Raw genomic sequence first — 25,617 nt, 5'->3', positions numbered from 1 at the left:
CGTATGTGTCAGAATTGGTTGTCGGCTTAGCTTGTCTTCTGTTTATAAACAGGGGTCGAACGAGCTTAAAGATACCATGCATACCGTGCATATACAAGTCTGCAAAAAATGTGTGTTATCCTCGTTTGTAAACAGAAGATGGCGGCCGGTGATTGGCAGACAATACTGACTCGTAGACCGCCACAGACGCACCACTGTAGGCAGAATTCACTGTAGTGGTACCGACAGTCCTTCGCGAATATCTCGGTAGCTAAGCGAGTTCTGCCCTTATATGTTTAGAAAAAAGTTGTTCCAAATGTTAGATTTTACAATATATCTAAAAATCATAGAAATCGAAGTCTAGTCAGTCCTTCTACAGTTTTACCGAATGTAATTTCTGCTATGGCAATAACTTTACGATATAAACCCTCTTTCATCTATATTCTCTAGTATATTTTCTTTCTTCGTACAAAAGTGAATCCATTCTTCCTCCTACGGCAAGAGTGCAATGACGCTGGACAAGAAATAATTTTGATCAAACAGTACATTCAATCTTACTTCATAATGATGCACCGTATGGTAAAATTCAACGAATGTTGATATGTACATCATAGAAGACTGTACATTTACGCGCATCGGATACTATATAATAACATGTTATTTGTTGCGCGCTCTTATGTGACGCGACGTTGTACAGCGCGCTTGTGAATCTGACTTATGTAATTCTTATCAGGACACTCTACAAATATCACACATTTTAGAATTATAATCTATTAGTTAGAACGAAACAAATAATGGAGACTTAAACAGTCAAAGATTGTTAATTGGAAATATCGTAGTAAAGAGAATGCGGATTTTTATGCATTTATGGAAAATTGCAAAAATGCATGCAAAGTATATTAACTTAAAGTAGAATACTTGTTATAGTATTTAGTAGGTATAGCAAAACTTTGCAAGTAAATTTTAGTCTTTCAATTATTTATATTCGTATAACTAAATAATTATGTATTAGTAAAATTAATAAAGTTATTGATTATTTTAATTCTCATAAATATCCGCAGTCTAATAATAAATGTTAAATAATGGTATATTAATTAATGGTATATCGACATATTTTCATATTGTCTAAAAATTGTTTAAAAATAGTGAAAAATAAAATGATTGAAACTACATAATATTTTTTACAGTACATCTTAATATATTAAATCATTATACTTTAAGGTCTATTTTACAGATATGTACGCAGGATAAGATAGTAATGGTGTAAGATTAATATAGCTTTCAACCAGAACATGTACCCAAAACTTTCGTGCGATAGTTTATAGATAATATGTAGATGTACTTGTATAAATATTGCTTTGATAAATGGCTTTGCGAGAGTTGATAAATGGTAATAATTTCAGAAGAAACAATTTCAGGTGGTCATTGAAGAATCAGTTAGGTTTTATTATTATTAATTATTATTAGGTTTAAAGTAACGGTCGATAAGCTATAGTGATCTGTGCTTAGAAAAGTACACTGGTGAAGTTTGACACTTTGTAGCGTAATGTGAGAATTAAATATATTTACTTTTTTGTAAAAATAAAAATAACTAACATATATATATATATATATTTCCTAGAAATAGAAATAACTAACGTATACATATAGCTTTCTTAGAAATAGAAATAACCCATAACATTCTTAGTATATGTCATTTAACAATGGATGGTAGAGAGATAGTAAAGTTCCATAATTGACGTGAGAATAGTAAAAGGAGAAAATGACAACATGTATAGGTAGGCCTGCCTTTGATTATACGTGTACCGTGTACAGGGTAAGAAGTGGGGAAGATATAGTAATGCGACGTGTGTTGACAGTCCCGCTTGTAATGCTGAACTGCGATAGTGTTACGGCCTAATAGTATCCTACATTATTGAATAACATGTACCGCAAATGTGCCATTATGTACTTTGTAATTACCTGACAAAACAAATCAATAAGTTAAACCAATAAATCGTTCTTTTTGTTAAATTCTAAAAACCAAATAATTTCAAAATCCCAAATATTCCACTGTTGAATTGTTTGTTCAAAAAGTCACACCTGTTTTGTTCTGTTACAAATTTTACAAAATAAATTTTCCTCAAAATTAATTCCTCTGTAAAAAAAAATTATATTCTCTACAATTTTAATTCAAAATAATTTTCGCATAAAAATTCAAACAGTGTGATTTTACATTTTTATAAATGTTTCAAATTTTACTTTTACAATAAAATTTAAATATTCCCTACATTGCAAATATCCCTGTGTAATACGAGATTTATTTTATTATTCATCAAAAAAAAAAAAAGAAAATATACAACGCATCTGTGGCAAACGTAGTCGCTGTTGCACACAAAACACTTCTTGCAGCCTTTGCACTGATTAAATATCCATAAATTTCTGTTTAATTTACGTGCCGATGGCCAGCTCCACAGGAAACAGAAACTGTCCAGAATGATTCACGATCGCGTGAATATTGCGCAAATTACTTCCGCCCTTAAGACTCGAACTTTCAACGATTTTCTGACAAACTAATAAACACCATATTATACATGAATTTATAAGTGAAATCTCTTTCTCTCCTTAGCACTGAATTGTTCGATAATATCAAAAAATATAATAACAATTAATCTCTTTTTGTTTAACTTTGGATTATTACTAAGGCTAAATGTACAATATTTTGCTTCTGAGATAACACTAGTGCTAATATTCTAGTTTACTCATTATTTAAGTGTTTTGCTTGAACATTATCCACGCGTGTCTATGAAACCCTATATGTACTAGCAAAAAAATAGGTTAAGTTTAACGCGTTTACTGGTGAGACATTTTATATCACATAGTCATTGATTACTTATAGTATAGATAAGCATCATACTCACACCACAAATAAAAACACCAGTACCATCTTTGTAGAAGACATAACTATTGGTAGCACGTTTCCTACGTGGGAGAAGTTGAAACGAAAAAATTCCATAATGTTAAGTCGTAGGCAGACTTGAATTAATTCCATAAATACTATAATGATCTTCACTTCAGAATCTAGAATATACTATATGCGCAATAAATAATTTTTATTCATAACATGTATAATAATTTACGATCACGATTAACCTTAACAGTCCATTCATTAATAAGGTTATGTTCAAATGAAATCCTAAAATGATACTTCTCAATGCTTCGAACATTTTAAATATGTAGATTAAAGCATTTCGGGAATAAGGCTATAAGGACTTTTGGATTCAAGGTTATTAACTTTTAATGATAATAATAATAGTTTGATAAAGTGATTGTTATATTGAAGACAGAACTGTTAAGGGTAAGTACTTCTAATAATAGTACCTATAATAGAGAAGAAAAAGCTTGATACCCACAACAAGTTGTATACAGTAATTATTTCGTCATTGCTATAAATGGACAATACACATATTCACAAGTACATGGAACAAAAGAAAAAGTGGTAAAAATAAGTACTTCATCTATTTATCCTCTGCACACTCAAAGATATGAATTAGCATTACACAAACGCGTGATTACACTCGTACTATAAATAGCATACAATATAATATGATTTCGCTTTAGCATTATTTTTGTAAACAATTTAGTAATAGTTATGAAATATTTGTATATATATGAATTTAAAGTATAGAAAACAAGCTTTCTAATAAAATAACTTTCATTTCGTTATTTTTGGTATATTAGATTTTTTATGTATGAAGTAATAGCAATTAATACATTTCTTTTAAGGTATAGGAAATTGACGTTTAAAAAGATTATCTCAGAAAATTCTTATGTTAATCAAGGATTAAATAAACATTGTACGAAGATATTTATTATTATTTTAAGAAAACAGTTTACAGGGGATTTTTGAAAAGGTATGTATGACCAAATGGGACATCAAGATTTTGCGTATGAATCACGATGCGATTTCTCAAATTCGCTTGATAAAAGCTTGTGCTATAAGTGGAAGATAAACACGTTGCATCGCCATTCCACTCGCCAAGTTAAACAGAACAAAAATATTCGTAGAGAAATTTGGAGAGAGAAGAATAAAGTATGTAATAGTATAGAATAAGGTAAAAAAAAAATTATGATAGCTGTTAAAAGCACAGTTTTACTTGTACATTATAATCTTATATTATGATTTTATAATTTTCAAAATTTGTAACGAACAATTTTCCTTAACAACAATAATCGTTTCAAATTCCAAATTTAGGATAGCAAAGTATCTTCTCAAAAAATTTCATAATAAAAGCAATTATTCCAAGTTCCATATCTTGGATAGTAAAGTTCCTTTCTCAAAAAATAATTATTCCAATTTCCAATTTTTGTGTGGCAGATACTCTTCTAAAAAACATACAAATAAAGAAAGTATTTCAATATCCAAGACAAGTATTCATATACTATATAACAAAAAAAATCGTGATAAGTTTTATAAAATACACTGCGATGAATACAAACGATTTTCATAAGAAATTAATAAATTCAGTTAACCAGTCCATGACTTTATCTTCGTCAGAACGATAATAAACTTTAAAACGCCAGAAACTTTATACGTAAACGAGAATGGTTGAATTGCAGAAACTGTGAAATAAATTCTAGATTTCAGCGTAGAGTACGAAGGAAGACGGAAGTTGCCGAGGAAATACGAACTGATAAACAAATAACGGCAACGCGGCGCTACGGAAATCTGAGAACGTACATATGTGCCAGTCTCGCTTGAATTCCTGAATGCATGTTGCGTTTGTCCTTTATTTACTATTACTTTTAATTGGTTCACCAAGTTAATAAAAGTCGTTTTAGTTGACTTCCTTTTGATCAATTAAGGACTTCGTGGGAGGGCACTTTAAATGGCCTTCGAATCATAACTGATGTGTCACCATTGATACTGATAATGCTATGCTTCATTTATTTTAAAATCCTCACCTGATTGAATATCTATAAAAAAGATAGAATCAAATGATGAGTATTAAAATTGAATTTGGAGGTACTTGATCATTCAATTTCGGATTTGAATTTTTATTGATATTTAAAATTTGGATGCCTAAATTGGAATTTCTTAGTTTGAATTAATATTTGAGTGTTTAAATTTGAATTGATTGAATTAGAATCGTTAAATTTGAATTTAAAATTCGAGTTTATACTTTAATCTGAATATAAAATTTAAATTTCCCTTTAAAGGACGTTTTCTTTATGTTTAACGTGGAGGAAACCCGCACGGACACCAGGCCGCTTCTGGGGCCGCAACCGACTAAAATCTCCATGATGACTGCGATCGAGAGAGGCCCGGAAACGCCTTTTAAGGACTATTGTAAAACTAACAAAGAAAATCGACTACTTCGCCGCCGATTCTGAATAAACCTAACATTTTTTGAATACGTAACCTAGATGACATACTTTTACCCTGCCTTCATACTGCATATAACCTCACTTTTCTTATCCCCTAACTTAAAACTCACTTGGTAAATACCCTCTAATCTAAACTATTCAATAAAACACCTAGAGCTTGCAACAAAATGATCAAAGAATCTTCCTTGTCACAGTTTCTCGTCACATATAAGTAAGATAAACGACCAATCAAGAACATGATACTTCCTTAACAAAATAATCCCTTCAAACTCCATGACCTGGCACACAATTGATTTTTCCCAGAGCAAATACTTGCAACGTACAAAGATATTGCTCAGAGAGCAGAAAACAACGGTTTAATTAATTGCAACGTCTGATCGAGCTTGAGGAAGTAAAAGGGGCCACTTGAACGACCGTGATCCTGTGTTCTGTCGAGATGGAAGAGGGCGACGTTGCAGAATTTCACGAAACAGAGCAAAGAAATATGTAAGTACAAATACCACTTGGTAAATAACTGGCAGGCTCGGGTCAGACGCTTATAAAATGCTCGTCATCGACCATCTACTCGAATAACTCGGTTAATTTTTCTACGTTGCCAGCCTGAGAACGGCTAAAGGATTATGTACTTCAATTAACTCTGTTAACGATTGTTAAAGCCTTTACGGAAATCTTTTCTGCAGATAATCAACTAACCGATTCTTCCAGATTTTCTTCTTTATTTTCGTTGTCTTCCTTCTTCGTGATTTGTCCATTATTGCGACGAAATTTTATACTGATCTATGCAGTGAAAAGTGGCTTTTGATTTCTTGATTCTTCCATGGTTGATTTTTATTCTTAGAAGAAATAGTGACTAAGATTTATAATCGTTGCTTTTTAATTTTTATACTTTCCTCTTTTGTTGTTGATGCTGTTGTTGTTGTGTAAAGTGATTTTTAATTCCTAAAGGCGATGTTCTTTATAATATATGAATTTTTAACCTTTTCAATATTTTCTTTCAAACAGTTTTCCAAGAATTTTCCATTACTTTGTTAAACTATTCAAGGCTTTTTAATTCTCCTTCCTTTCAATTTATTGCAATTCTGTTAATTTTTAATTCTAATTGAACTAATTTCACAAAATACAATATCTAGCTTTTACGAATAAAACTATTTCATCGCATTATCTTAACAGAAATTATTAAATCCGCAATCCCGATATAAAGCTACAAGATAAAAATCGACGTTCATCCAAAAATAATGTATCGTTTCTGTTTCTGTCATCAGTAAATGTACGGTTGACAAAAATATCATTCGACGCCGAGGCAACGCCACATGCAAGGATGATGGTGAAATTTAATTAACATATTCTGGAGAAAAATTTCCGCACTGACGCGATGCAAAGATAAGATGAATCGCGTGGTTATTGAATTACGAACTACTAAGTTTAACGGAAATTGATCGCTTTCAATTAAAATAACGCCAAAGAAACAAAACTTTTCAGACTGACTTAATTATTATCATTAACCTTTTCGCTTTAACTTTAACTATGAGTTTACTTGCACAATTGACATATCTAACATAATTAGTGAAATTTTAAACTTATCACTGTAAAATTGCAAGAAATCTACAACTTACAATTTGTAACTTGCAAAATTCTAAAATAGGAACTTACAATCTATAACCTATAATTTGTAAAACTGCAAAACTACAAGATTGTAACAATGTGAATTCATAAAACACAAGTCCATAAGTTACAATAACCTATAAATGACTTACCGATTCACTGATATTATTACTTGATAAATTATTGTGCGAAAGGACTCTGATACAGCTACAAAATGTTTCTAAATGAAATATTTATCTATAGAAATATATTTAAGAACCCTATTTAAAAATTCCAATATATTAATTCATATAGAAACGATCAGATATGTGAAGTGAATACGGAGAAAGAATACTGAGAAAGAAGTACATTATAGAACATTGTAGGTTATGAAGGGATATAAAATGTTCCCCTTATATTAGCGAGTATATTAAAACCTGCAGATCGATATATGGTCGTGCCGCTTGAAGGAATGCTGCATTGTTGCTTACGCTTATCTCGCGATTAGGCTACTCGCAGACAACACCTTATCCACTCCTTCTGTCAACCTAACCCCAATCAAGACAGCCATTAATGTGTGTAGTATGTAGAAAATGCAAAGAAAATGGTCTTCATTCATTATAGCAGAATATACTTGTTTTATAAATAAGTATGTGCCTTTGTATCGTTTAGAAGGGTTAAAATGGTTTTGAGTTAGGCTCACGTGGAGTAGGAAATATATGTTGAAACGTTGGGCTCCACGTGGATCATCTGTGACCCATAATATTTATCGGTAGCAAACTTATTATAGAGAATCCAGTGTATTTTTATTCGATGTAAACCGGAGGCCACCGCAAAGCCGAAAGGCAAGCGGAAATAAAGATATATAAGATACTATAATGAATCTAAAAAAATATATATGAATATGAATAAGAAAAAAACTACTAATAATCTACTACTTTGGATGCTTGGTTTAGAATATCCCAATTTTATGACAACCTTTATTCAAATAAAAATTTGTTCGCCAATAATAATTCATTGTTAATGAATAAAGAATTATAGAAATAATAACAATAAAAGGATGATATTTTTTTACTATGAATTTCATAAAATCGAAATTCGAAAATTTCAAAGTCATACAAGCAGAATATTAAAATTTTTGCAATAAATATATTATTTAGAAAAAAATTCATTTTTGAAGTATCTTGTCATGCAACATTGAATTCAAACATTTTTCTCCGCTTGTATCAGATCACATTTATATCAAAAAAGCGCACAACGTCCTTTCCAAACTTAAAATTCTATTTGTTGCTTCAAATAGATCAGACACGCGATAACATAGTTCGCATTCCTTTGCGCGACAGTGGTTTCTTTAGATTTAAAAAAGAAGACAAGATATTTGAAAGTTTCGTGCGGCAAACTTATCTCGCCATTTACCGTATTAAATTCCCTGTCCGACGCAATGTTTCGGAATCTTTCCAACGCTATGCCTTAATATTCTCGACAGACTGTTCAACTTGCTGGGCTTTGCAGAATCTATTAAGGAGAGCAAATTAAAATTTTAATCAAAGCGCTTCCCACCATCAGAAGACTGTGTGGTTAAAAAAGGAAAACGTTTCGTCGATTCGAAGAAACATTTCGATGCAGTTTCTCAACGTTTTCAATTGACCAAATTACGGTACCATCTTTTATCGTATATTTATAACCAATTCATAAGGAACAAATTAGAAATTTATTTCAATTATAAATTACATAAATGATTCGAATTTTATTTTGAGGTTATATAGAACAAATTAGAAAAAGAGAAGTGAATTAAGAAAAACTGAAATCTTCGTTCATAACTCGATATTTGTTAATAATGCGACAAAGAACGAATTAAATAATCACAGATTAAATAATCTTATGCTGCACAGATAAAATAATCTTATGCTGCATGGTTCTTAATACGCTACCTATCGCGCGGTTATACATATTCCGTAATGCATCCGGTTCCGCAATCTTTTTCCTTATTGACTTAGCTTCCGTAAAGATACATCCCGTTCTTCGTTTTGTCAAATAAACACAGCATTAATAAGATTCTCTGAACAATACTAGGTACCTTAAGTCTTAACCGAATTTCCCCTCGAGTTTCCCAATCGATCGTCAAACTTTTCTGCTAAAATTCACACGAAATCTCGTTACGTCCTCGTCCAATTTTCGATATCGCGATTCTACTACTTTTTTTCTTACTTAATACTTTGTGTAGCGTTATTACACTGCGGATGTTTATACACCTATAGAAAACTTAAATATACAGTCATATACAAAATGTAGACAACATTTAAAAACGTACAAAATGTAATATTTGAAGAATGAAATTCTTACTTAGGTTCCTAAGTTCCTTTTTCTCCTAATTAACCTTTTCGAGGCTAATGGTACACTATGTCCCAAGATGGCTTTTAGAACGACTGCTGAAAATTTGAATTTTTTAGCATTCCATTATAGGTGGAATTTCATATCTTATTTAAAAGATTACATATTATTTATGTGTCTCGATTTAAGTGCATTATCAGATTCATTGCTAAAAAAAATTCGTTTCAAAAGGGTGAAGTCCCATTTTGTCAGTCATGTTCATAAAAACATAAATTTCCATAAACATCCGCAGTTATCATATCCATCAATCCGTTTTGATAACAATATTTTTCCTGTATCCATCTATATGCTCTTGCACTTTGTCTCTAATCTTACTTCGCATTTCTTAACCTCTTTCTCACCATTCACCTTTCTTTCATCAAACCTAACCAGCAGAGCATTCTTAAAAGTGAAAAATTATTTCGTTTCGCAGATGCAGGTGTGTCCTTACTGTCTATGTAGGCATGTGTATGTGTGTGTATTTCTGTCACAAGAACATCACCACCTATCGTTGCGTAGGCGTAGCATGCGATTTAAACGTTGAACACATTACCTTATGATCGCCTTGAGGGGCACCACAATGCGATGGATGTTGCACTTATCGAATGATACAACACGAAAAATGAACTATACGACCGCGTGAAATTTTGCTGAACCGACAAGAAGACGCAAGAAACATACCACCCTTCGTAAACCCGACGCTTTCGTGTCCGAGAGGCCACTGACAAAACTCGCGATTCCCCATTTTGCTCGAATACTCCTACCCCTACTCTTTGCAGTGTCATTGGAAGGGAGAACGGTGTAATAAGGATAGAAGATAAGGAGAAGTAGTAGGAGTAATAGAGAGGGAAAGAGGCTTTATCGACCCAACCGAACAACCACCAGTGCAAAAGATGGAGATACACTGGTAGCGATGGGTCTAACGAAAATATTTATCGTCCTATAGCATGGTACAAGTAGTTATCTACTTAGTTTTCAAGTAGTTATTTACTTAGAGTAGGTATGATACAGATATCGGTTCTATTCTCACTTTCTTAGGAGTTCAACTTTTATTTGTGTATTATTATTAAACATTATAAATGTTCTTTTTCAGGACTTACGGAAAATAAGTTTAAGTTACGCGAAAGTATGGAAATAATGAATGTTTTACTTTATTTTATCACGTATTAAAGCTATTATTATTAGAAAAAGTTATGTTATTTGTATATAATATTGGAACAAATGTAACATTAAAGTTCACTCATTTCCCATTTTTAATTTCAAGACACAATATTGTGATTCATTTTGTCACCCTATTAAACTTGAGAAATATTTCTCTAAACTTAAATTAAACAATTTATCATTCCACTTCATCCATTCGTCATTTACAATATCAAATCGCAATATTATAATTCATTATTTTATCATAATAAATATAAAAAATATCTTTTCATGTTATAAATGTAATTTATAGCAAGTAATCTCTATAATAGAGATTGATGGATATGACCAAACCGTTTAAAAATACATATCATGTATCGGCAAGTAGTTAAATACTCACAAGGTGGCCACTTTTTTTTGTAGCCTGTTGACGCCGTACGGAGGTGAGGATCAATGCCATCACTATGCACATGCACGCTTCCGTGGACGAAGTTGACGTACGACAAAACGGCGCCAACGTGGTCTCTGCCAGGCCAATAACGTCTTTCGAAATTTTGACGCTTCCGAGTGGGGTCGCGTGGAATGAACAATTGAAGAACAGGCAGGGAAACGAACAATCGTAGATAAGCATTGTGTATGCAACGACTATTCGAATGTTGTCCACTTTATACGAATATTAGGTCAGTTTTTCACCAATCATTTAAATACCTGCAATTCATAGATACATAGAATTTTGTTCTTTATTGAATATTATATTATTTTGTTTCATTTTGAATAAATGTAATTGATAGAAATTTTCAAAAATTGTTCATCAATAATTTCTGCCATATGTAATTTATAATATTTTTGTGCTATATAGTTTATTAACATATGGCAGGAACTGTAGACAATATTTTTATAAATATGCAATACCTCTTAATTCTAGTTTTGTATACTCTATAGTCTTCTGAATTTTGTATTGACTGAAAAAAGGATTAGGTTAATTAATGCATTGATCACGAAATGATTAAACTTAGAACGCTTTATCGACTTACCTCAATCCAACGAAATACGTTCTTATGAAGTGCATATGATTCTTTGGTGAACTTGAAAGAGGTAGATTGTTGTAGAACTCTCGACTTCGCTGAAGAAAGCAGATTCTATTTCAGTAATGAAAATCTTATAATGCGTGATGCGAAACTGAATTCCGCATCAAGCTTTTATTAATTAAGGAAGGTACATTAAGATGATTAGTAAAATGTACCACACCTGTTCAACGTTTGCACGCAACTCCTGTTCTTTTTTAATATTCCAATTTCTCTAATCTCTAAAAAAAAGCACATCAACAAAGAATGAGATTGAAAAAAGTTAACATTTTTTTCTGTATGAAATATAGAAAATTTATTATCATTTTTATAAATTTCTGTTTAGAATAAAATAAAAGTATCATGTTCGTTTACCTTTTATTTTTATATGTTCTTCCTTTTTACTTATACATTATTTAAGAAAATTATTTCAGAAAATTATTTTATTTCAAAATCAAATATTTATTAAAGAAATTCTGTTTGATTTTGCATACCATTACAGAGTAGCTCTCCCTTGATGTTTATTGTCCGTTCAAAACTGTCTTACTCTCCTTACTCTGCCATAATCATCCTTTTCAAATATTTAGCCAGAAAGTACGCGGCAAATTGAAACAATATTTCAATTCTTAACATTTTACGTAACGTTTTATCTAAAACATTAATTTCAAAAAGAATTATTATTTATTATAAATTACCACAAATGCTATTTTAAATTGTTATTCTATTGGCCACTAGAAATGCTAATTCGGGAAGTTTCAGGTTAAAAATCACAAATTACAAGTTATTCTGTCTATCAACAGGATATAAATAATAAACACTATATATGTACGTGCGTGTGATTATCTCATTTGCTTCATTTGTCTTTTCTCTAAAAGGATATGAGTTATGTATTCACTGTGGCACACCTAGGTTAAAAGGCCATAATTCTGTAAATATATCATGCTGTGAATAAGATAGATATTTCCTTTATTTAAGCTTGATACTCATCGAAAGTAATATATCACAGTCATTTACGAAATTCAAATGTTATTCTTAATAATAAATCAGTTGGTCCTTCAAATATTCGAATCCTGCTTTTGACATTCAAAAAACATTTAAAAATCAGATCTAAAACTTTTAGTAATCAGTTGTAGTACTTTTTTCAAACAAAAGTCAATACATAACGTATAGACTGCGATTTGCAAATTTAAGATTCGAAAAATCTATAGAATATAATATGTAAAGATATATAAGATATTTAAAGCACTTATTATGATACTTAGTAGATGAAACAAATTTCTATTTAGATACGACTTCTTTAACCATGTTTATAAAAATATCAAATTGCATAAATATCCACAGTCTAATGATATGAATCTGATTTACCGACAATGATAAAACCGTTGTAAGTCAGCGCACTCTGCGACATTCACGATGTATCGTTACATACTAGAAATCTATCTCTTTTATCCTAAGAAAATTTGATTGAATTTACTGTTAACTTGATCATAATTTTCCGTCATAAATGTTTTTCTATCCTTAAGTTTCAAAAATAAAATTGTTATTGAGCAGCAGGTGATATTCGCAACAACGTTTCGGACAACTGTGGTTGGCAACTATGTTTGGCAATCTGCCATATGAACAAGTAGTGTGAATGTAAGCCAATTATGACATAATATCGTCTGATTATCGCAACACACATTGCCAATATATCTTTATGCACTGTACAATGTTGTTATATAGCATAACTTCATTATGGTTCGCTACCATTATCGCTCAATACCATGAATAACCTATATTCCATGTGCCGAGATCCCTGAGAATTTGAATGGTTCGATTACGAAATTTGACCTAAAGAGGGCGTGATAAAGAAGGGTGTAATATTTTTCACGCAATAATTGAACAAAAGAATACTTCTTTCTCTAATTTTACCATTATATAAACTAGTTATATAACTTTTCAGTGTGTCTATTAAAAAATTTCATAGAAACAACAGAATTACATTTGATACAAAAGTTTGATGACATTAAATGCAAAGGTGCAAGGAAGTATGAAACTTTGAAGAGAAGTTTGTTGCAAGTATACCATGAAGTATAGAATATATATATGTACATACAGTTGATCACAAAAGTAAATTCCTATATATTTTTATTAATATATTGTGTAATCATATATGTTATTGAAACACAACTACCATGATTATATGTATGTATAAAATTTGAAACAAACCTGAAAATGTGTATAAAAACTACGAGAGATTTAGTGCAAGTATATATTTCACATTTATGTATAGATGAGAGAATTATTAGTCAATTGTCCATTATATTAAGTCTTAAATTCATTTAGTAAGATTGTTTTTTGCCAGTTATTATACTTAAGATGCCTGTTCATAATGTACATATATTTTTTATCAAATGTATGTTTACAATAAATATCTCGTAATTTATATATACATTTTCAAATTGACTTCCAATTTGTCCAATGTAATCATAGCACTCGTGTCTCGTTATATCACTAATGAAATTTTAAAATGTCTCCTGTAACACATCTACGATACGTATAGCTAACATAGAAGTTATGTATAGTGTATAGTAAGTGTTAAAATACTTTCGTGAGCCACTGTACGTTAGGTAACAGTAGAAAATTTCCAAAATGGAACGTATGCTTCTAGCTTTAGTCGTTTGAGCGCTGAACTGTTTGGTAAGGTATAACTTGCATTTCCTTTGCATTTAATCCCGTCAATTACATAACAGAGATGCGACGACCGGAAGCGCTGCTTAAGAAGCGTCAGCCAAAGAGTCAAAGGTATTTCTATGAAGTCCTTAGGATTGCAGGGTTTTACACATCACAATATTATGATATATCGTTTCCTAATAAAGAAACGTAACATGTATCGTATAACAATCGAACTCGTGCTGCAAAAGAACTTTCGTTTCTCCTTTTTTTTTTTTCAGTTTCCTTCAATATATTGTACCTTAATATAAAGGCAACAACGATAAAATGATTGTGCAATACAAATATATATATATGTATATATCTCATCGAATTTCGATATTCTTTAAGTATCTATATACTTGTCTTAAATATAATACTGTATTATGTACATACATACAAATATAATATATAATACATACATTATATTTATATCGCTTTACAGCTTTGCTTTTCTTGTTCGTCTCTTTTAAAGAATGCAACGAAGAAAATATTCCCGCTGGAGTTTGGAACTGAAAGTTCTTACGAGATCACAGGAAATCACGATTTTACAAACGGCGATCACGATAAACAATAGACCCCATTTTTATTTGGACAAGGTACAAAAAATATTGTCAGCATACACGGTATGCAGAATGCGGTTTTACGTTAGAATATAAAACTCATTCACGATCTATTATTAAATAATTAAACAATAGCCTACTTTGCGAGATTATCGTCCGGGATAATCGGTCTGATTTATTAATAGAACCTCAGATCGATTGCCACTACGTTTAACGTATCAGAAGTTTCGAAATACTATGTGGAAAAACTACAAAGAGCCGGTTTTTTTGCTCGTTTCTTCACGGTTTATCCGCCTGTCGGTGATTCTTTCATTTTCTTTTTTATATTTAAACAGTACGATGAACTTATATACAAAATACTAAGAAGTAAAAAGAATTATGTAATCAATATCGAGCATTTTCAGGTCAGAAGATAACATTCAATAAATAAGTTAATCATCAACAAAAAAGAAGATATATATATATCGACAGGCGAAAGAGCAATTTTAAAGAGAAAGTGAAACTGAATGATCGAGACACCAGTAATAAACTTCCGCTTAATGAAGCGAAATTCGTTACTTCGAGTGAAGGCACTTTTACCCACAGACTGATTTACACTTTCCTTTGCACGCACACGCAAGATCAATCTACGTTCTGCTCTATATACATATACATTGCTCAAACATCACTGTCACACGTTTATAACGTTGCGTCTGTTTCTCGATATCGCGGAAAATCGCTCAAATGAAACTTGACCGATACAACAATTTGTCAGAACGTAATAACAAACGAGTCGACTTCTAAACTACCATTACAGCGTTACAGCTTTCTAACTTGTATCCACTTGTACGTCTCTAAAGTCTATCCAATTTCCTATTAACATGCAATTTATTCGGTTTAAGAAAATAAGAACAAAAGTCGTTAGAATTGCGAGCCATAAAATCAACGTGAAAAATCAGGAGATAAAGGAATTATGTATGTTTAAATAAAGAATTATACTTTTATGTATATCGTTAGATGTAAAAAAGAAACGAAAGAGGAAGTCGAGGTGTATAAATTGTCTATTATCGTTCGAGTTTCATTCAAGGGTTGTTTTATCTAGAAACAAATTGCACTTTTTCAAAACGAGCGATCATCGGGGATATATTTGCACATTTGCTTCGCAAAAATATTCCCAACAGATCGTGTGTTACATCGCTACATAAATCACTTTCGCGCTTTTCTCTTTACCAAAAACATCATACATACACATATATACATGTACATTTGCGCGTATTAATCATTTTAAGTAAAACAACATGAAAGTTCGCGCTAGGAATTGGTAGAATACTTAAATCACGCACACATGGTGTATCGCGTGCATCGCTAGCCAAAATCGATACCACAACATGTAGCCTCGCGAACAAAGAATTCAGCTTAGGATATATCTTCAACTTTGTGAATTCCTTTGTAAGAAAATAACGTAGCAACGATGACACGCGAAACACATTGCTCGAGCTGCCAAGATTACCTTTCAAACTTACTGTCTATATATATATACATTTATCTATACGCATTATTCTAATTTATAACAAGCCTATCCAGTGGACACATTCGTCGATACATAAGATTTCGAGTAAATCCTATTTTATAAGATCCTTTGTAAAATTTCGAGTAGATTCCACTCTTTGCAATCCAATCCGTACAAACGACCGATATTTCGATTTTTTCTTTTCTTTTTTTTTTTTTTTTAAGACTTTACTGACGAAACGAATGATTCTTTTAATTACTTTTAAAGGAGGAATATTTAAAAAATTATAGAAATGCTTTACAGAATTATATGTCAGTTTTAACGGTCAGATTTGATTGATTTTGGAATCGATTGTATAGATGGAGACCGCAAAGGGCGAGTTTCGTGGCGAAACGCAATTCACCAGGCTCAAAATTTCAAGCAGAGATACATTTGCACGCGATCTATATTTTTTTATTAATTTTCACTCGGTAACTCGATTACAGACGTTGAAAAAAATTGAAAGAGAAAGCAAGCGGTAAGAGTGGTGAAATAGTAGAGCAATTATAGGTGAAATAATGGGCATATCTCTTCCTCCTTGCCTTTGCTTCGTGCGCGGAGAAAAAGGTAATGATATAACGCTAAAAACTGTACAATATGTATTTTATACATTCTGTTCAGGCCATTGTACGTGCTCGTGTTACAAGTATTATGTATTCGTATCTATCACGCGCTGGTATATACAAATCGATACACATCCCGCCACATTCTTTGAAATTCACCGGCGTTCGCCCTTTAAAACACTTGTAAAAGGAAACAATAGAACCAGTAACGTAACGATCGAACTGAGATATTGGAGATTTTCCATGATGTGAGAAATTAAATCTATTCCTTATAATAAATTTATACATCTAGTCAATTTGTGTGTCTGTATCAATTTTGTAAGTAAATGTATTCGCAAACAATGGAATTTAAGTTTTTACTAATAGATCATAATCATACACATGTATTATTTAAGGAAGGAATACATTTACCAAGAATAATGGACATTTTCATACTTAATTAATAATTTTGTTAAAACGTTAGATAAATCCACGCATTGACTAATAAGTGTATATATTTACCAAACAGGACATTTTCATCGTAACATATCAATGAACTTGCTTCTCAAATATCATTTACAACATCATAATCGACGAAATAGTTGTTGAAAGCGTTTTAAAGTATATTGGAGATTATTTAAAAGTTTAAAAATTTCGATATGTTAGAATAAGTAAAAATGTTCGAACAGAAAAAGAGTAAGTTATGTCTCAGATGTTAGGCCACATGAATTGTAAAACACAGATAACTTAAGGAGGAACCAAAAATCGATTTTCTGTGATAGTAGGCGAATCGAGGTAGATCCATAGAAATTTCAGATAGTCAAATAACATGAGTCGTAATAAAAAAAGATACATTTTTGTAATCTATAAATAATAATTCATATACCTTCGTCCATGAGTTTTTAAAATAAAAAGTGAAAAATAGAGGGAAAAGAAAATTGCTTCTAAAGACATGAAATAAAATGATCTATAAGTCTGTAAGTACCTTGGATCTGTTAAAAGAAAAGGATAAAACAAAAACGTTTAATATATGTGAATTGATTAAAATAAGGATAATAGAAAATAAAAGAAAAAATTGATCAAACGGAGAAAAGAGTGAAAGAACTATGGATCTACATAAAATCACAATGTCGCGTTCGAACTTACGAATCTTTAAAGGAAAGCAATGGAAAGTCGCGCTTTAGTTCCTCTACTATCTTCCATTATAAGTAGAGAAAATAAAACATTTCTCTTTCTTCTTTATCACGGAATGCTTTAAACAAATAGGTACGAAAAAAATACAATGTACGTTAAACAGGAGTACGGTTTTGTCGAGTGCTGGCAAGGTCCTCGGTAAATTGCAATGTTTTATTAAACAGTCAATTAGTTTTCCAAGGATTTATCTTGCTACACTTAATTCCTGTGCATTTCGCTATCGATATCTACATGTATTTTGCGTTTTTATTCAAGACAATGATTCGTTTGCTTGCTACCCGAGTTTCAAAATATCATTTTTTCACAAAAATTCTGTTCTGCGATGAGTAGCAAATTATTCAAAATTCTTTCATTCATTAAACGTTGTAACTAAATTTGTTCCGCTCGCTAAATATTGTAACAAATACCTTATTTTGGATATTTTATATATTTTTACACATTTCGTACACTTTTGCATCCATAAACATATAAACACGAAAACGTCCACAATCGAGCGATGAGATTCGTAAAACGAATAATCAAGATACATAAAAAGAAACTTTAAGTTAGCTAATAAAGAAACTACTGATGTTTTTACAAAATCACAATATATGTATGCACGTATATATATACATATTTATATATACACACACATGGTTCCACAATTCTTTATAAAAAAAAAAAAACTCCATCGACATATCTATCTTCTTTTTTGTCACAGATGAGAAACGCTCGAGAACATTGAACGCAGTGGATGAAAAAAGAAGAAACGGAATGAAAAGAAAACGGGTTGGTCAGGCAAACGAACCATCGTCAACGGAACTCGTTCGTCACATTTCTTTTTTCTTTTCTCTTTTTTTCGTGCAATGGTGTTTGTTCCTTCGCAATAGGAAAAACAAGAACAAAATAAAAATGATTGCAAGATATTGGATTGTAATATATTCAATAACGACCTGCTCTTATATCTATTGCATATCGCGCTTTCGTCTTGACAATATAACATTCGTTTCCGTTTTTTTCTTTCATTCAGATTCGAGCTCTCCTCGCAAAAAAAAAAAAACGAAATGAACACATGTTATTATGTATTATGTATATTACTCGTGAAAAAGTGGGGGAAATGTACGAAGTGGACCAGAACATAAACATTGCATTTTTATTAATACACTTTGAAGATTCATTTGACATGCCTGTTTATAAACGAGCCTCGATGAAACGATTAGAAATGTGGACAGGCGGAGAAAAACAGGCAATTAGCGTTTTATTTCTGGTTAATAGGCAAGTGAATAAAGAGAAGCGATCCGTGAAACGAATTCTAAAGGCCTAGAGCTGCTCTCCTTTTCTTCCTTTTTTGCTTTTCTCGTTTCGACACGTAACATTCACCTTTACAGGCTAAAAGGATCAACGCTAAAGCAAAATCATTTTCACAGGTCAACCCACCTGACATATAAATATTCTTTCTTTTTTCACCTTGCTTGTACTTGTAATAACACATATGTACGTAAAACAGAAGTTTCTTTTGTCTTACATGAAATCCTAAGAGGTAAAATATCGACCATTACCGAAGCGAGAACCGTCGACGATACGCACGCACACTATTGTATAATGTCCCTTGTTCCATCAATATTTGTATCGGCACTGATTGGAAGTGCTAACGACAAGGTTGTATCAAAGTAACGTTGATGGTCCCGCTTCGATAATACATCTAGTACTTTGTAATAAACGCGTGTACAAGTATCTGAGAATCGAATCAAGTTTCTTCAATGAGCATGAAGAGACGGAGCAAGAAAGAGAGATAGAGAGAGAATGCGTTTATATGTACGTGTACATCCTTTATATCTATATTATCTATGTAGTTTTATTTATATATGTATATAGGCGAATTAATCGCACAAAGAAGTGTGAATCTCCAACAAGGAAAATCACCTCATCTAGGATCACACCAACTCTTAACCCCATTCCCCCGTCTATATGTCCAGAGACGCACACAACGGTCTCCCTATGTGACGATTCCACAGTGGGTTTCTTTTTTTCACGCAGTAATTAATACGTATGTACAGAATACAAAAAAAACGATCGTTCTTTCTTATTTTTCAAAAACAGTGTATGTTCCTCCCTTGGTAAAAACTGCAGCAAAAGTTTCTTTCCTTCTTGTTTTCTCTTTTATCCTTCTTAATAGAGAGAATTCATGCACTTTCTACCAATTGTTACCACGTCCCCGACCTCTGAAGCCGTTACCCCTAAATTGTCCACCGCGTTTCAGTCCCCTCGGCATGAAGTTACCGATCACAGGTCCACGAGGTCCCCTGTCCATCCAAGGAGCTCTTGGACCACCCCTGAAACCCCTACCACGAGGTGGACCACCCCTCCAAGGAGGAAACGGAACCGGACCACCGAGACGCGGTCGAAAGTTCGGCCCAACGGGACCGTCGAAGTCGTACATTCCTTGATGTGATTCCGCCGAGACCTGTGGTATTGGCCCGTTCAAACCGGCGTCAGACTCTGTCGGTGTCTGCGGCCCGTTCGACACGATCCTCTGTTTACTACAGCTAACATCGTTCTCGTCAAAGCTACCATTCGTCGACGGTCTCTTCAATTCGTTGCTTGGTGTTGAATTTCCAAGATCGTCTACTTGATCTGGTATGTGTTGCTGTTGCGACTGCTCGGGCAGATTCATTTCTTGACCCATATTTTCAATAGATTCGCTACTGTCACAGGTCTTCTCTGAGATTATAGCTTCTGGTTCGATGTGTTCTTCATATTCTGAGACAGGAACATATTGATTGTGCTGCGAGTCTTTAGGCTCCGTTATCACGGGTACAACAGTCACTTGGTTCATTGCTTGTTGTTCGTCCGTCTCCATAATTGAAGGTTCAGACTCGTGTTCGTGAAGATTCGAACCACTTGAGTATACAGATTGCTGGTCGAGGCTCCGTGGGTTTGGTGTGCCGTGTGGTAATCTACGATCTTGACAGTTTTCTTCTTGTTCGGTGTCTGGAAGATGCTCTTCATTCGTTGGCGCTTTGTTTTCGTTGGACAGTCCTATGGGCATACCATCTTCGTCGAGAATGACAACAGTGTCTGGTGCTGGTACCAGTAAAGGGCGACTGTTTGGTAGGATTTCTGGGGACGACCTCTGATGTTGCTCTTGCGATCGGGATTTGCGACTGTTTTGAAGGTTCCTTTGTTTGTGATCATCCGAGTATCTGTCTCGTCGGTTCCTTGGAAAACCACGACCACCTCGACCTCCTCGGTCGTTCCGATGAAAACCGATATCTCTATGCTGATGCTCCGTTGATTGAGAGTACCTGCCACGCATTTGTGGCTCACCAAGGAACTCCTGATTAGGTCGTAATGCGTGATTTTCACGATACTCAAACTCTTGCTTTGAAAATTCTGACTGAGTTTGGTGCATTTGATGGAATTCTTGTGGAAAATCCTGCTGGTTTTGGATGAAATTTGGCGGTGGCCTGTTTTGATGAAAATTTGATTGACCTGGATGAAATTCTGCGGGATTGTGTCGAAAGTCTGTTTGATCTTGATGAAATGATGGTTGGCCTGGATGAAACTGCGGTGGCGGAGGTGGGGGCGGAAGTGGCCCTGAATGCATCATGTGCACGTCTTGCATTATTTGTCCGTGAGATCCTGGCATTTGACCCGCGGGAAGCGGAATCATTCGCATGTCCATGTCCATGTGCTGTGAAGTCGCTGATTGATTACCGACTCTCATATCCCTGTCTTGTGATCGAACGTCAACTAAAACCCTTCCCTTTGGCTTACTGTCAGTCTCGTCGTCCGACATTTCCATGTCGACGCTTTCCACAATATCGCCTGGTTGCATGTGTTGCCTGATTCCGTATTACAAAGCATTAAAGTTGTTACGGTGAAAATTAAAACTGCTATGGCAATCCTACAAAATTCTAGTAATTGAGCGAGTTTCAGTATCTTACCGGTAATCTTGATCGCCTGTGGACCACAAGTTGTTACTGTTAGCTAACGCATTCATAGAATTGTCATTGACATTATGATTCGCCGGACTTCCTGTTAAACTAATCAAGTTTCGATGATCAACATCCGCTGCTTTCATCAAACGATATGGTAATTGATTCTCTACCGTTATCGGGATAGGTATTACTCTGAAAAATAATAAATTAAATATGTTTTTGCTCAAAATTCCCTGATGAGTACACATATATGAAGTGATTCTTTTTGAATTGTTATTAAATTCTTCACCTATGATCTACATCTCCAGCAGTACTTAAAAGAGATTCTTGTGGTTGAGAGTCATCGTATTCAACTGGATCTGTAAATCCAGCTTTCTCATACATGGGTGGTGACTCTGGTGTTTCAGACAAGATTTCATTTTTCCCTCTAACAGCGTTAGTCCACGTAGTTTCGTTACTAGGATCCCATCTATCCATATCACCATCTATCCAAGTTTTTGCTTTTTCATCGCATTCACCAGGCCAAGTTGGATTCATGCTATTTTTTCCTGGAAATATTACGGAACCTGCTATGTTATAAACTTATAGAGCTGATATCAAAATTTTTATATGTTATATTGCAAAATAAATTCATACCCTTTTCCTCCCATTTGGCTGGTTCCTTCATAGTTTCACTCGTAGGTGTCCATGTTGGAAACTTAGGTGGTAACTTATTATAACAGTTTTCATCGTCGAGAAAAATTGGTGGAGGTAATGGTGGAGGTGGTAAAGGATTAACAGTATTATTATTAGTTGGGCCATCAAAAGGTACAGTAATATTACTCTGGCTGTTTTGACTGGAATACGGTGAAGGAGTATGCGACTCGCCGGATAAGTTTCGAACAGGTAATGGAGTACTGTGGGTTATAGGACAATTATTCACACCAATAGGTGTGTTTTGATTTCCCATAATTCTTGAGATCACAGGGGTTACTGAATGCTGCCCTAGTATAGGTGAGTGTCTATAATTTGAACGCTGTGGAGATTCTACTCGTGATTCTGGAATATCTAAACCAAGACCAGGAATACCACCAGGATCTTGAGATCCATCAGAGGAAGGAAGAACAGTCTTTAAAAAACTAGAGATATTAAAATCTGCACTATTACTTTCATTTTTGGAGGGCCTCATGTTGATTACTTCTATTGGTTTAGCCTAGTAAAATATGCATAATATCTTTATTATGTTTTATCAGATAATAAATGTTTATTTTGATTAAATATATACCTCCAATGATTCGTTATATTGCTGTGACATTCCAGTAGGAGTTAACGATCTTTCATTAAATATGTTTCGCTTTAATGTAAAAAACGAATGATTTACAATAATATTCATTGAAATTAATATGGTCTTCTAACTTTAGTGTCTTACCATATTACCAAAATCCACATTTCCTCCCATAAAAGATGAAAAATTATTAGTAAAATCACCGGAATCATTGCCTTGGCCCATTTCTGGAGCTGGTACAGGTACTGGATCATATTCATGAGAATATGAACCATACATAGATGGTGGTGCTATATCTATAACTCCTAACTGATTTTGAGATTGATTTTCTTCTCCTGGAAGTTCTATATCACTATCAGGACTTGGAGATGGAGCATTTATGTCTGGTGATGGAATTGGTGAAACTAATGTTGGTAAAAGCTCATCCAATTTTTTCTTCAAATTTTTTACACGACTACCAAAATTTCTGTATGCCTATTGATAAAGAATTTTAAGAATGTTAAGAAACATTAATGAGTATTATGGATAGTACATTGATTTTTTTTAATGTACTTACATTAGTAACTATTTTCACTTCACCTCTTTGAGTTTCATAAAATTGATCAGCCTGTTCTAACAGCTCAAGTACTTGAGTTCTTTCTCTAATTTCTGCCTCCAATGCACGTACATAATTTTCAACATTTCTAACTGCCAAATCCACTTCCTTTTCTGCATCTTCAACCCTTCTCCTATCTTTCAAAGAAGCACATAATTCTTCTGCATTCTCTATATCTATATTGCTGTCACGTAAATCTCTTAATCGAGCATCAGTTGCTTGTTCCAGTGTAGCACATGATCTCATAGTAGAAATGAGTAAAGCAGCTTGAAATTCTTCTGGAGGTACTGTTGGCTGGGGTTCTAATTTCTTTTTTGGAGCTGCTGAAATTAATCCGGATAGGTCTGCCAGGAATTCTTCATCATACACTTGTCTCTGATCCCAAATTTTAAAAATCCTTAATATACGATGTTTCACTTTCTCATCTCTAACCATGGTCGTTGCTCGTTGCAGAGTTGTGCCCCAGGATTCCACAAATTCAAAATTTTTTCTCTTGGAGTATTGTATAACATCATTTGCCAGATAAAAAAGTGTAAGGCGGTGCTCAACTTTTACTGTCATTTAAGAAAATGTCACTATTATCTTACAAGTTACAAATCAATAAAAAAAATTGATATAACTCAAGAACTACCTCAAAATGTATTAAACTAAATAATTACAAATAAAAATTTATATAACAGCATGTATATTTCTAATGACAATAATGGAATCAAATATTAGAATAACATAATACATAAATTTTTAATATTTTACTATAAAAAATTAAATATCTCATCAATTACAGTTTACATTCTTGATAAAACCCTTTAAGATCACTCTATTTCCCAATACCAATAACACAAATAATCTAAATCTTAAAACATAAACAAAGAAAAATAAAACTTAGAACTAAATACAGCAATGATTTCATATTGAACAAAAAATATAAACTTACCCTTCTTAAGAACTTGCAACCAGGTAGCGACAATCTTCTTATGGTGCTGTCTCCTCTCCAAACACCAAGCAGAAAGACCTTGTATTGACTCCTGCGAATCTTTCAATGTGTGAAGCCTTCGTTCGAAGAGCTCCACATCAAAATCACTTGACGCCATTATAGTTTGGAATAACACATTTAACGTGATGTTTACAAGGTTAATTCAACGTCACGTTTTAACGTGAACCACCGAGAGGAACACGTGGAACTTTGTTCTGCTATCATAGGTATGTCTATATACCTAGACAATCAACCTAACCAAGTAAGTATCGCTACTATGTCGATCGTCGGGTTATTAAACCTCGTGAACGTTCATTCGGATCAAACCATCTTATCCTTTTTATCCCGATAACGTTTTCCAATTCGTCGAACTCTGTTTCGCACAGAAAACAACCGAAATTTCTGAAAATCACTTCGCTTCGGAGTTCGTCTAATATGCACGCTAAAGACACCGCTTTCACGTCGCTTACGAACCTCAATGAAACTTCTTCGATCCCACCAGTAAATCCGTAGCAACGATAATTTCATCCACTCGGTATTATTGTACACGTAATATGTCAACTTTCGCTGGGTATCTGAAAACTATCGTATTTCTATGTGACCGATCTTGAAAACAAGAGTCCGCCATCTTTTTAGAACCAAAACACGAGCGCGCAATGGCCGGCGCGATTTTCCAGTATACAGGGTAACACTGAAATAAGTAAGCTTTAGTAACATCGTTTATCCTTCCTGAGAATGAAAAAAAGTCATGTAAACATAGATCCAAGGACTGTCTTTTCTGAGATATAAACATGTTTTGATTATATCTAATGTTTCTTGAATAGTTTTCACGTGTAGAATTATGAA

General features: G+C 33.2%; 2 protein-coding genes and 1 long non-coding RNA gene across 5 annotated transcripts in view; 1 reads left to right on the top strand and 2 right to left on the bottom strand.

Moving 5' to 3' along the window:
• LOC126869109 (multiple C2 and transmembrane domain-containing protein) overlaps positions 1–10,036 on the bottom strand; it is a 41,185-nt gene extending 31,149 nt beyond the window's left edge. For both annotated transcript variants that reach the window (XM_050625301.1, XM_050625310.1), the window contains exon 1: positions 9,851–10,036. The gene's annotated coding sequence lies outside the window, so the exon portion shown is untranslated. The remainder of the gene's footprint in view (positions 1–9,850) is intronic.
• Positions 1,625–18,924, top strand: LOC126869802 (uncharacterized). Its single transcript, XR_007691005.1, has 2 exons — positions 1,625–5,832; positions 10,861–18,924. It is a non-coding gene; the product is annotated as an uncharacterized LOC126869802 (long non-coding RNA).
• On the bottom strand, positions 14,754–25,606 carry LOC126869055 (uncharacterized). Of its 2 annotated transcripts, XM_050625185.1 has the most exons (9): positions 25,246–25,606; positions 24,733–25,144; positions 23,760–24,352; positions 23,348–23,677; positions 23,204–23,272; positions 22,576–23,131; positions 22,229–22,505; positions 21,946–22,131; positions 14,754–21,843 (listed from the first exon to the last, which is right to left on the bottom strand). In XM_050625185.1, exons 2-9 carry the CDS (start codon positions 24,887–24,889, stop codon positions 20,193–20,195), a joined length of 3,819 nt encoding a protein of 1,272 aa, XP_050481142.1. In that variant the 5' UTR covers positions 24,890–25,144; positions 25,246–25,606; the 3' UTR covers positions 14,754–20,192. The 2 variants fall into 2 exon arrangements, with proteins under 2 accessions (XP_050481142.1, XP_050481152.1); XM_050625195.1 differs by having other exon boundaries at positions 22,229–22,487; positions 24,733–25,596.
• Positions 25,607–25,617: the final 11 nt, after the last annotated feature.

Source organism: Bombus huntii, chromosome 1 (genome assembly GCF_024542735.1).
Source record: "Bombus huntii isolate Logan2020A chromosome 1, iyBomHunt1.1, whole genome shotgun sequence".
In the NCBI taxonomy this organism is placed as follows: domain Eukaryota; kingdom Metazoa; phylum Arthropoda; class Insecta; order Hymenoptera; family Apidae; genus Bombus; species Bombus huntii.
Note: the sequence above shows the minus strand (reverse complement) of the source record. Positions and strands in the feature narration are given on the sequence as shown.